Raw genomic sequence first — 13,503 nt, 5'->3', positions numbered from 1 at the left:
AGGATCAGACCGCCCAGGCTTTCTAGTGATCAGAGAAAGTTAACAGGTCAGATTTCCTATTGTCCCGAATTTCTGGCTGCCTACCCCTAGGCAGTGTTGTCTGTTCCAGCGTGGTCCCAGTACAGTCTCCCACAGGGAGCACAGCACTTCAGCCAAGCCCAGTGCAGCACAGGGGCTGTCTTAGCGCTGGCAGCCGGCTGCACTCACACAACGGCTACAACAGCTGGTGAGGCCCTGCCCCCTAGACATGGCCACTGAATATTTGTGTATGTCCTTCAGAAAAGGGTGTTGAAATTAATTTTCCTTTATATGTATAACATTAAAAAGCACATCCACAAAATTAAAATCATGAAATAAAAACACCCTTTACCCCTTTCTCTGGGAGCCAATGTCTTCTCTTGATTTTTTTTCTTGTACCATATAACGACTCAGGAGGAGGACATTGCGCTCATTGGATCTATGCTGGCTTCCAGAACAGTAATCCCATTATTCCCATTCCCCCTTCGATCCTTTTTGCCATTAAACTACACCAAAGGGTAATTTGCAGTAGTCATTAACCTTCCTTCATGTGTTTGGGATGTAGGAAGAAACTGGATCACCCGGAGGAAACCCACACAGTCACAGGGAGAACCTGCAGACTCCACACAGAGAACCAGAGGTCAGGACTGAAGCCAGGTTGCTGGAGCTGTGAGGCAGCTGCATTAACTCCTGCTCCATGCTTGGGTCAGATTTAACCCAGAACCAGCTCCTGGGCAGATTTTCCCAGCCTGAGGGTTGGGAAAGCTGTGGAAGTTCAAGCTGCCCCCTTTGGATTCCACATGGAATCCTGCAGAGCGGTACAGGTAGCAGAGTGGAAAATGGGACTGGAGAACTGGACCGTAGCCAGAGCTGGAAACTAAGATGTCTGTGGGGGTAAGGCCCAGTGTTAGCACTGGTGTCAAGCCAGAAGGTAATAGTTTGATGGCAGCTACTTCTCTATTTTGTTGCCTAGGGTCTTGCCAAAGATATCGAGGAGGTGATTGAAGAAGTAAATGGGAAGAAGGATGAATTCTTCCACGTTCTTCCTGAGACTAAAAAGAACCAGGATGTTATTGAGGAAACTGTGAGGTGCCTCCATGAAAGACTCTGTACATTGGGATTAACCCTGAAGCAGCGGTGTGAGAAGCTCAAAGACAGACTGCAGCAGCTGATGGAGTACCAAGTAAGTGGACGTCTGCACTCGGGATTGTTTTGGTATTACTGAACTACGCTGCAGGATTGCGGTGGAGTCAAGTCATGCCATTCCCTGCTTGTGTACATCCCCATTCCTGGGTTTCAAACGGATAATGTAAGGGCATATCTGCACGTCACTTCGACTTCTCAAAAGTCCTGTGTATTTTTACATAGCATTTCAATTTGATTCTATTGTTTACAGCTCAGCAGCAAAACATTAAAAATAGTTGATTTGAAGTGAAGAGTACATTGGCTGGAGCACAGATGGGAATTCTAACAGTTTACATGGGAATTCCCATATTTCCCAATGACATGGAAAGAAACCATTTTAGTGCAGAGTCTTTGCCAGTTCACAGAGCAATCCCGTTCCTCCACAACTGTTTTTTCTCTGTAACCTATTCTCTTCACGTTTCCATCAGCTCCCCTCCTCAGATTCCACCGTTCAGCAACATACCAGGAACAATTTACAGTGGCCAATTAACCTACCAACCTGCCCACCTTTGGGATGTGGGAGGAACTGGAGCACCTGGGGGAGAAACCCTCACAGTCACAGGGAGAACGTGCAAAGTCTACACAGATGGCACCAGAGGTCAGGATTGAACCTGGGTCTCTGGAGCTATGAAGCAGCAGCTCTACTTGTTGTGCCACTGTACAGGACACAGTTATGTAGCTATTATGACAAAGTTGTTAAGTGTGTGGATGAAATTTTTTTTTAACATTTGATAGATTCCTGTTTTTCATTCCACATGGGTACATTTATTGATTTCAATTGGAATCGGTTTATTATTGTCATACATACCGAGGTACAGTGAAAAACTTTGTTTTGCAAGCGAACCATACAGATCATTTCAAGACATTAAGTACATTGAGGTAGTACGAGGTAAAAAACAATAACAAAATGCAGAATATAGTGTTCAGTTACGGAGAAAGAGCAGTTCAGGTAGACAATAAGGTGCTAGGCCAGGACGGGGTAGATTGTGAGGTCAAGAGTCTATCTTTAACGCACAAGAGTCTTATAACAGCAGGATAGAAGCTGTCCTTGAGTCTCGTTGTGCATATTTTCAAGCTTTTGTATCTTCTGCCCGATGGAAGAGGGTTAGAAGAGTGAATGTCTGGTGTGGGAGGGGTCTTTGGTTATGTTGGCTGCTTTTCCAAGGCAGCGAAGTGTAGACAAGAGTCCATGGAGGGGAGGCTGGTTTTCATGATGGACTGAATTGTGTCCACAACTTTCTGCAATTTCTTGCAGTATTGGGCAGAGCAGTTGCCATACCAAGCCATGATACATCCAGATAGGATGCTTTCTGTAGTGTATCTATAACAATTGGTGAGGGTCAACTAAAAATTGCATTTATTTCCTAGATAATTTGTAGATTATAGAAACATACCAGCCAAACCATTTCAACAAGTATTGTATAATGTGTATCAAGCAGCTGCTAGTGCTTCTCTTTGCCTTGGGCTTGATGATCTGACATGCTTGAATTAACTTGTTTGCGTAGGACTGTGAGAAACTGATGGCAAAAGCAACAACAAGGCCAGAGCTTGTGGCTATGTTGGCAATGCAGGAGTAGAAGCTTTATCATCTATTACAGTGATGATTTGTATCTGGGAACTGCATTCGGAGATTGGAAGGTTGTTTGTGTAGAATATCGACCACGTTTATAGCAGGGCACTCAGGTGGATGGGTGTTTGAGTGCTCTAAAGGGGGTGGGGGGACACCCAAGAGCAGCATGTGGTAAAGGGAAGGAAGCAAACTGTGCAGTTTGGAGGCAATGCGAGATGATCCTAGAAAATTCCCATCTGGTGTACCCGCAGCTGTTCTTGAGCCTTTCCTGTGGAAAAGATGTGGCATGAATAAGGGTTCCTGCGAGGGAAGTGTCAGAAGTGGTCCAGGTGAATTTGAGAGTGGGGCGGAAGTTAGCAGAAAAGTTGATAAAGTCAATGAGTTCTGCACGAGTGCAGGAGACAGCACCAATGCAGTCATTGATGTAGTGGAGAAAGAGTCGTGGAGTGGTGTCAGAGAAGGCTTGGAACAAGGACTGTTCTATTTAACCAATTTATTGCCTTCCTTACCTGTCAGATTCCAGAATCTGCAGTCCTTTGTCTCCACTTATCACCTAGCCTCTGTCTCTACATCCCCCCCACCTACCATAGTCCCCCACCTCACCTGGTTCCACCTATCGCTTGCCAGCTTCTACCTCACCCCTTGAGACTGGCTGTCTCCTGTCTACACGCTCAGCGTGATGCAGAGTCTGGACCCGAAGCGCTGATAAACCCTCTGCCTTCACAGACGCTGCTCAACCTGCTGAGTTCCTCCAGTAGTGTTTTTTTTTGTTTCAGATTCTGGCATTTGCAGTCTCTTGTGTCTCTGTGCTGTATGACTCTGTTTTAGATGGTACTGGTTGAGATGTGTATATAGTAGAGACAAAACCGGCCAGAATAACACCATGGGATCTCTTGCCTCCCCCAAGAGACATAGAAGGGGTTCAGGTGAGCAATTGACCCAAAAAAGCAGTGCCTCTGATCATGCGTCAGAGCAGTGCCACGATTAAAGTGCTGCCTGGGATAATCTCTGGAGCTGAGCACAAATCTGATTCAGAAAAGGGAGCACTATCAACTGAGTTGTCACCTACGTGTGTCTATGTGAATGTGAAAGCTTCAAAACCTGGGCCTCTGTACCTCCCTCTGCAACTGGATCTTTGACTTCCTTATCAGGAGACCACAGTCAGTGTGGATCAGCAATAACACCTCCTGCTCGCCAACTATCAACACAGGCGCACCTCAAGGCTGCCTGCTTAGCCCACTGCTCTACTCTTTCTACAATCATGACTGTGGCTAAGCACAGCTCAAATGCCATCTATAAATTCACCGATGACACTACTGTTATTGGTAGAATCTCAGATGGCGATTAGGGGGCGTACAGGAATGAGATAGATCAGCCGGTTGAGTGGTGTCGCAACAACAACCTCACACTCAACGTCAGCAAGACCAAGGAACTGATTGTGGACTTCAGGAAGGGGAAGTCAGGAGAACACCCACCAGTCCTCATTGAGAGGTCAGCAGTGGAAAGGGAGAGCAGCTTCAAGTCCCTGGGCATCAACATCTCAGAGGATCTATCTTGGGCCCAACATATTGATGCAGTCACGAAGAAGGCATGCCAGTGGCTTTACTTCGTTAGGAGTTTGAGGAGATTTGCTATGTCACTAAAGACTCTTACAAATTTCTATAGATGTATGGTGGAGAGCATCCTGACTGGTTGCATCCCAGCCTGGTATGGAGTCTCCAATGCATGGGATCGCAAGAGGCTGCAGAGGTTTATAGACTCAGCCAGCTCCATCACGGACACAACCCTCCCCAGCATCAAGCACATCTTTGAGGCGGTATCTATTGATAGGGATCCTCACCATCCGGGACACGCCCTCTTCATTCCCACCACCAGGGAGGAGGTACAGGAGCCTGAAGACCCAACCTTAACGATTCAGGAACAGCTTCTTCCCCTCTGCCATCAGATTTCTGAACGATCCATGAACCCCTGAACACTACCTCATTATTCCTTTTTTTTTTGCACTAGTTATTTATTTCTGTAAGTTATACATTTTATGTCTTTGCACTGTACTGCTGCATCAAAACAACAAATTTCACGTCATGTGTCAATGATAATAAATCTGATTCTGACCTGAGTTTGCCCCTGGGATGCTGTAGTCCTCACCTGTGCAGCTTGCAATGACTCGACCAAGAGGGTCCCTGGCATTAACTTGTGTTCAGGCTGGTGCTCTGTGGAACGTCTGCAGTGTAAGAGGCTGCTGCAGTGCCTAAAGTTACGAGTGGTTGAGTTTGTTGCTCAGTTCAATAGTTATGCGTCACAGTGCTTGATCTCTGTCATTGCTGTTCACCTTGTAATGTAACTCATGAATTTCTAGGCCTGCTCCTTTTGAAATCTGACTGTCTGTGTTTTGTTTGCTGATAGACTGAGTTGAAGCTGCTGGTCACCTCCATGGCTGACAGTAAATATGTGGTTCTACAGAAGCTCACAGAGGCTATGGAACATCCTGTTACAGAGCAACTGCAGGTAAAGAAAAAGTTTTTACTGCACTTCGCTAAGTTCAGGGGAAGCTTCGTTCATTCCCAGCTCAAGCAGTGAAGTAGAACTACAAGATGGATGTTGTGCGAATGAATGAAACTTATAAAGAATTTAGGTATTTTTGGCTTTGCTACAAAGAAGGAAACCCTTCTGCCCACTGTATTTGTGTTGACGCTGTTCAATCAATCCTTTTCTCTGTTCTTTGATTATTGCCTAGGCTATTGTACCCTTGCATGTTATTACTGAATCTACTTCATTGGTCTTTTGTAGGCAGCTCATTGAAGATCATAACAGGACACGTATTGAATAATGGCAATGTAACATGGTTTATTCAAGTTATCACTGACAAGTATTCCTGGTACAGGTCCTCCCCAGTATATGAACACCCCACTTGTGCACACTGCATATATATGAATGAGCATTTGGGAGCTTGGCAGGATGGATTTTCCAGCTGCCAAGGGGTTGCAGGCATCTTCTGCTGTGTGGGAACTTTTATTTGTGGCTGCATTTCTGACTTGCAACTGTTCAGGTTACGAACAGTTTTTTTAAAAAAAGAACCCTGTCTACTTCCTGTTACTGCCATCAGGGAGGAGGTACAGGAGCCTGAAGACCCATACTCAATGTTTCAGGAACAGCCTCTTCACCTCCGCCATCAGATTTCTGAACGGTGCATGAACCCCTGAACACAACCTCATTCCTCCTCTTTTGCACTATTTTTGTAACTTAAAGTAATTTTTATGTCTTACACTGTACTGCTGCCGTAAAACAACAAATTTCGCAACATATGTCAGTGATAATAAACCTGATTCTAATTCTGTCATAACCTGAGGAGGACCTATGATATCAATTCAAGCCACAAAGGTTCACCCACCCACTACAGATTGGACCAGCTTCCTCTCGTTATTTGGGTGAAAATGAAAAATATGAATGAGCACCCCCACCCATTCTCCCCCGCCCCCGCCCCGCCCACCCCAACCTGAGGTGGTAGTGTAATTGTTAATCTGAATTAAAGTCTGTACCTTTTGTTTGCAGGCTGTTTTGCAAGCAGAAGATGATCTAAGGGAATTTGAGATGCGAATCAACCGCCTAAAAGAACTATTGGAGGAACTGCAGCCAGATCCGACTAAACTGCTGGATCTTTCTAAAGTGCAGGTCTGGAGTCGTGAACTGTAGAGACATAATGCAGAAAATTCCGTGCTGAGTTCAGCCCAGCTGTTGACCTCGCAAAGTGTTGAACTGAATTCAGTGATGATATCTCTATATCACTGAAATTTAAAAAGGATGTGGTTGATTCCAGCCTGTGCTGAATCCATCCAGCCTTCAAAATCCTGTCTAAACTGATTCCACTTAGAAATCAATGTGGGAAGGGTGTGTGTATGTAACAGTATACATGTGTGTTGGCCATCACATATTTGGTCATGCGTACTAGGCTTGTGTGGGGGTTGACCTGTGTATTTGGGTGGTACATGCTGAGCAGTATATGTTAGTTGTAAATGTATGGTGTCTGTATTGGTGGTGTGAGACTGACTAATTAATAGTATTGCTGTAGAATTTGGGTTTAGAGCTAGTAAAGTGAGAATCATTTGAACATTGCTTTCAGAATTAGGGGCTGGATAGTCCTCAGATGCTGCTTCTGCTTGTGAACTCGTAGGTGGAGAGTTGATTTAAGCATCTCTGGCTGTCCAGAACTACAGTGGGAACAGAGGCAGGAGAGGGGTTATCAGGCACCGACATTCACTAAGTAACTGTTGGCTGCCTTGACATTGCAGCCGATCTGTTGGCAGGACAGAAGGGAGCAGAAAAGATTTTTTTTTGAATTAGCAGGGGGCTTAAAGGAAGAGGGAAGACTGAAATTAGGCCCCCTCTCATAACATTGTTTGTTAAGGCTGTGTCCAATTGTAAAAGAACTGATAGAAAGTTAATCTTCTGCAGTAATACAGCAATTTCTGGGTACTGCCATCAGAACTTAGTCTGCCCAAGCTGTCAGATTTAACCATCAAATATTCCCAGTAAGGTCTATCCAAGTCACTTAATAAGGCCCCTTTCCCTTTGTAAAGGACATGTATGAAGAGTTGACAATGATCATTGGCTCCAGGCGTAGTTCTCTAAACCAGAACTTGGCACTAAGGGGTCAGTACGAACAAGCCTTGCAGGATCTGGCCGACTTGACTGACACGGGCCAAGAGAAGATGGCACTGGACCAGAGGCTCCTGGTCACCTCCAGAGAAGATGTCAAGAACCTGCTGGATAAACACAAGGTGAGCCTGGTTTGCTGGGACATTAACGGTTGCCTGTACCATATAGGCAGGAGAATCATTGGCCAAAGGCACAAACAAGCACTCCACACGATTCTCTAAGCTGTAAGATGACCCAGCAGAAAACAGTAAGGATTGTATACCTGACATTGCCATCCCCTGTGCTGAAAATTAGCCTCTTAATCATAGTAGAATATGTTCTCCACTCCCAGACTTGGTCTGTATTACAGCCACACTTTGCCAGTGCACTCATGCTTTAAATTCTAACTGGGTCTGAGTCAGACTGATGAGTGGATTCGTGTTTACTGTTCCATTTCCATGTAATGCAGACACAAGAGACTGCAGATGCTGGAATCTGGAGCAACAATCTGCTGGAGGAACTCAGTAGCATCTCTGATGGGGGGGGGGGGGGGAGGTGGGGGGCAGGGGGAGTAGAGGAATTGTCGACACTTCGGGCCAAGACCCTTATTGGGACTGAGAGCAGAGAGGCGGGATGGCCGGTATAAAGAGAAGAAGGTGAATGGTGAGACAAGAGTCCGAGGTGATTGGTGGACTGCAGAGGGCTGTAGGATGCTGTCCATCTGCCTCGGGTTCCTGTTGTACCACTCCCCCTCTCCTCTTTATACTGGCCACCTTGCTTCTCCACCCAATTTTGGTGCACAGTTTCATCTTGATACAGTCTGAAACGTTGACAATTCCTTTTCTCCCACCGATGCTACTCGACCCACTGTGTTCCTCCAGCAGTTTGTTTGTTGCTCCAGATTCCAGTATCTGCAGTCTCTTGTGTCTGCATTACATGGCAATGGAAGAGTGAACACAAATCCACCCATCAGCCTGATTCAGACCCAGTTGTCTTGGCCCTGCCTTCCAGAGCTTCCTACCCTAAACCTCATCAGCCGTCTTAACCAGCCTTTTCAAGTGATCTGAGCCATATCCCTACGCTGCATGGCACGCAGAGTGGGGCTGTGGCTCAGAGATGCTCAAAGGAGTGCTGAATCACTGCAACTCGTAAAGGTCTCCAGCTGGCGATTTGTAGTCAGTACACTGCACTGATTACAGTTCAGGTAACCCATGACTAATTTGGATCTCCACATCTCCAAAGGAATTTTTCCAGGGGCTCGAGTCTCACAGGATCCTTACAGAAACACTCTATAAAAAAGTAAGCAGCAGCCTCCATCAAAAAGAAACCAGCTCCCAGGAAGAATTGATGCGCAAGTCCTCGGCCTTACTGAAAGATGCCCACAGGAGAGGCGTGGAATTGGAGGGTATTTTGGAGGTAAGATCACTGGCACCTGGGTTAGAATCTGCAGCTTTTTCCTCAAGTTTTGTAATGTAACACCCAAAAGCAATTCTCATTTTTTTTTTCATTTGGAGCAGTGATATTTGAATAAATTTCTCCCCGTTTTAGACCTGGACCAAGCTGACAAAGGATTATGAGGCCTTGTACAAGCAACTCGAAGGCGTGGAGAGCAGTATCCCTGGAGCCGGACTGGTAGAGGAATCGGAAGAGCGGCTCACAGACCGGATCGCACTTTATCAGGTTGGTCACGTTTCAAGTATTGCTGATGGGAACATAGGGAGTGGGGCAAGGCTGCTCTTCAGGCCTACACCACCTTTCAACTCAGTCGTGGCAAATCTGCATCAGCTTTATTGACTTGTCTTTCTGCATTGTCATTCAAGAAATAAATCAAAGCCCATCAATCTTAGCCTTGAAATCTGACAGACCTGCTCCACAGCCTTCTGGAGGCAGAGTACCACATTAATTAGTGTGTGGAAATCTGATCACATTCCTCAATGATCTAGCTCTTAAGATTTCCTTTTGATTTCCTCCCAACAGAGGAAATTCTCTTTATCCAGTTGAATTCTTAATTTGGCATTGTGTTCAGCACAGACATTGTGGGCCAAAGGGCCTGTTCCTGTGCTGTACTGTTCTATGTTCTTATAGCACCTTTACCGTTTAGTCCAATCAACTCTTACTGTCTTAACTTAAAGCCTTAAGGAAGTGTCATACGGCACAGAGCCAGGCCCTTCGGCCCACCATATGCATGTCAAGCATCAAATACTCATCTATAATCCATTTAACAGCACTTGGTCCATCACTTTTCATACCTTGGCAATTCAAGTGCTCATCCAGGTACCTGTCTCCACCACCTTTTTGGGCGGTGAATTCCAGTCTGAAACCAACTACTGGGTGAAAAGTATTTTTCTTCAGATTCCTTCTAACCCTCTTATTCCTCACCCTAAACATATGCCCTCTGGTTTTAGACATCTCCATTATGGGGAACAGTTTTCATTATCCACCCTTTCTGTGCCCCTCAGAATTTTCTTTATCTCTGTCAGGACCCCCTCCAGCCTAAGAAAGCAAACCCAGCCTATACATTCTTTCCTCGTAACTGAGATGTTCCATCCCAGGCAACATCCTGGTAGACCTCCTCTGCACACTCTCTCTAGTAAATACACAACTTACTTACAGTGTTACAACTAGAACTACACAAAATGTTCCAGCTCTAGCCTAACCAAAGTTTTACAAAGTTGTACTGTGACCTCCATGCTCTTGTGTTCTAAGCCCCGGCTAATGAAGGCCAGAATTCCACATGCCTTCTTTACCCATCTTATCCACCTATCTTGCCACCTTTGGGGATCTATGGACTGGTACACCAAGGTCCCTCTATTCCTCAATATTCCCCAGGGCCCTACCATTCACTGTGTGTGTCTTATCCTTATTGAACCTCACGAACATACCCTGGATTTGTTACAAGGAGAAACCAACTCTTTTGTCAAGTAACTACACCACTCAGTATTTACATGTGGGGAAAGTTGATTGGAACGTGGGGTGAATAGGTTACAGTGGAAATTACTGGAAGAATGGGATTGTTCCATGAGCCAGCATAAACTCAAAGAGCTGAAATGGCCCCCTATGTTGTCAGGAAATATGTTTAGACCAGTGCGTTACTATGAGCAAACAACTCTGGATCTGTTGACTATTTTCAGCATTCTCTTTTATTTCCAACTTCTAGCAACTGCTGTGTTCTGCATCTCATTGTTGCACCACGTTTGTGCATTCTCTCTCTCGCCCTCACCCTCTAATACTCTTTTTGACACTGTTGTTAAATTCTTTTGATAGGCAAGGTTGGACCACTACCTCATGACTTTTTTTGCCTATGAAGGGGTATACATTACTTTATAAACTCTTTATTAATTCTTTTAAATGTTAGCTATTGCTTGTTTACTACATTAACTTTTAATGCAGTTTTGCAAAACAAAAATGTAGCCCCTATGTGCCTTCATAGTTTGCTTTATTCAGACTAAACTAAATTGCTTTCACTTTTTATCTAAAATTCTATCATTTTATGATTGCTGTTCACAAACGACCATATAACTCAGACCATCGACTGAGACTTTCTTGTTACAGAACCTCTTTCATTCTCTTTCTTTTTGTCTTTCCCATTTTTGTTTCTCTCTCGCTGTCCTCTCATTTCTCTCCCTCCTTCTAACTGCCTCATTTGTTTAGACAGTGCCAGCAGCAGCTGTGTTACCTGGGCAACTTTGTTCTCCACCCTATTACAGAAAATCCTTCGCATTCTCCATCCCTCCCCATCCTCTGCGACTTTGAACATGTTTACTTTCTCACTTTGGGTCATTGGCCTGAATCATTAATTATGTTTCTTTCTTCGTGGATGGTGACTGCTGAGTATCTCTCTTCATCTCATCTCTGAACCTTTTATTTCAGGTTTCCAGCATCTGCTGTTTTCTTTTTGCTTTTCAATCAATAACCGACTTGTGCTGCCTGAAGTCTGCAGAAACAATCGTCTGAAAAGGCAGCTTCTGTGCTGGATGATTCTTTCAAAAAAAATAGCAGATGAGTTGCAGAGGGCCAGCCAATATTTTTGGTCCCTAAGTTTGATTGCACCAAAATCAGGTTTTCTTGAATGGTATATAGTGCCAGTGTTTAAGAAGAGGAATGACTCCTGTAGTGAACTCAAGGTGAAACAAACGCACGTTATGGTGTCTCTCTGTTCCAGCGGTTGAAAGGCATCCTGACTGAGCATCAGCCGCAGTTGTACCAAGTACTGGAGGATGGGAAGAAGCTCCTGACGTCCATCAACTGTGCAGACCTGGAGGTTCAGATATCCCAGCTGGGTGAACATTGGCTATCCAGTACTGCTAGAGTGAGCAGGGAGCTACATCGGCTCGAATCTGTCCTCAAACACTGGAACAGGTATAAAGGGGATCTTTGCATGCAGCGTTGACCTGAAATGTTGTTCCTTTGTCAAAAATGCAAATTGAGAGAAAGAAAGAAAATCTTGCATAGCTCTAGAACCTTTGCTGACCTTACGTCGGCAAGCTGAACCTCTGTTACTCTCTCCAACAAAGCCATCTGACCTGCTGAGTGTTTTGAGCATCTTTTTGTTTCATGTTTCCACCATCTAATGGCTTTTGTTTTCATTAGGAAGTTCCAAAGCATTTTACAACTTACTAAATACTTTCGAGGTATAGGTGGGATTGTAATGCAGTAAATGCTGCAGGGATTTCTGCGCTGCAAGCTTCCATAGCAACAAGGGGACATCAGGCAGATATCTTGTGTTGTTGATGTTGGTTGAGGGATAAATATTGGCAGGAACAGAGAAGTCCCCTTACCAAGTAGAGCAATGTATACTTGAAGTTGAAGTATTTATGGTGTTGTTCAAAAGATACCTCCAGCATTGCAGTACTCCCTCTGAATTGCACAGATGAATCAGCCTGAGTTATGTACTCTTGTATCTGGAATGGGTCTTGAAGTATAATCTTTTCACCCAGAGACAGGAGAGTGACCTGTTGAGCCAAACTTATATCCACAGGTTCAAACAGATGTGAGGGAAGAGCATCAAGAGTAAACCTGTGTGCATTTTTGTTTAATCACTTGCCCCCAATCCCATGGACTGTTGCTCAGGGAAGACTTGACTGTGTCAACTATGCTGATCCTGTCTTTGACAAAAGAGCTGGCTCACCTTCCAGCAAGGATACTGAATGGTGACTAAGAGCAGGTGGTGGATTGGGATGATGCTTCTGTTTTGTGTTAGATTTGGATGTGAAATTACAGTCCTCAAATTACTGTGGTGTGGTAATGTATCTGGTTTAGTGAGCATAAGAGAAGGATTTAATCCTGAATTTGTAGCCCCAATTTTGGGAGTTCAGATCCTACCTGAGGTAGTTATGAGATTGAATTTAGAAATTTGTGTCCTTGAGGGAACTATCTGCCTCTGATTTGGACTGGACTACTTGAATATTCCAGTCAAGTGCAGGATTGACTATAAAGCCATTGGGTTGTCCATTGGTCTGGTTGGAGAGTCAAACTAATAGTCTCTCAGCATCTACCTCTTCCAACCCTCTAAGAATTTTATTGGGAGAATTGGGGCATTTGAACCTGAGGAGCATAATTTTAAAATGGAGGTGGAGACCAGTGAGTATGGGGTGAGGGGCTATTTGGGTGTTGTGTGAAACAGTGCACTGGTCTTTAGACAAAGCAAGGTTTACTTTTGCATCTCATCCCGTCCTTCCCCACTACCTCCACTGTCCACACCCCTGGGAACATCCAATTTGCACTCCTAGTGGCACATGTGCACATCTGGCAAGACTACCAGATGTAGGTCAGTATTGCTAGTCTCTCCATTCAGGTCTCAGAGTCTTCTAACAGCAAAATGAGCAAAAGCAAATGGTGTTCGATTATAGGAAAAGTATTTGTACTAACCCATGATGAGCCCTCATCTTCATATGATATTCTGGTTGCTTGGAGTTTGAGGGTTTATTATTTTCACATGTACCAAGGTGCAGTGAAAAGCTTGCCTTGCTTACCATTCATACAGATCAATTCGTTGCAACAGTGCATTGACATAGTGCAAGGTAAAACAATAACAGAGTGCAGAATAAAGTGTTAGAGTTACAGAGAAAGTGCAGTGCAGGTAGACAATAAGGTGCCAG

At 44.7% G+C, this 13,503-nt stretch overlaps 1 protein-coding gene across 1 annotated transcript in view; it reads left to right on the top strand.

Annotated features, from left to right (window-relative positions):
- The window catches only part of syne1b (spectrin repeat containing, nuclear envelope 1b), a 392,896-nt gene that overhangs the window by 265,999 nt on the left and 113,394 nt on the right, over positions 1–13,503 (top strand). The window contains 7 exon segments of the mRNA XM_052012795.1: positions 992–1,201; positions 5,177–5,278; positions 6,323–6,442; positions 7,348–7,548; positions 8,648–8,821; positions 8,954–9,085; positions 11,568–11,764. Of these exon segments, the coding sequence (XP_051868755.1) occupies positions 992–1,201; positions 5,177–5,278; positions 6,323–6,442; positions 7,348–7,548; positions 8,648–8,821; positions 8,954–9,085; positions 11,568–11,764 (1,136 nt within the window).

The sequence above is a fragment of the Pristis pectinata genome, chromosome 3, assembly GCF_009764475.1.
Source record: "Pristis pectinata isolate sPriPec2 chromosome 3, sPriPec2.1.pri, whole genome shotgun sequence".
NCBI classification, from domain to species: Eukaryota; Metazoa; Chordata; class Chondrichthyes; order Rhinopristiformes; family Pristidae; genus Pristis; species Pristis pectinata.
This window is presented reverse-complemented; position numbering and strand designations above follow the sequence as displayed.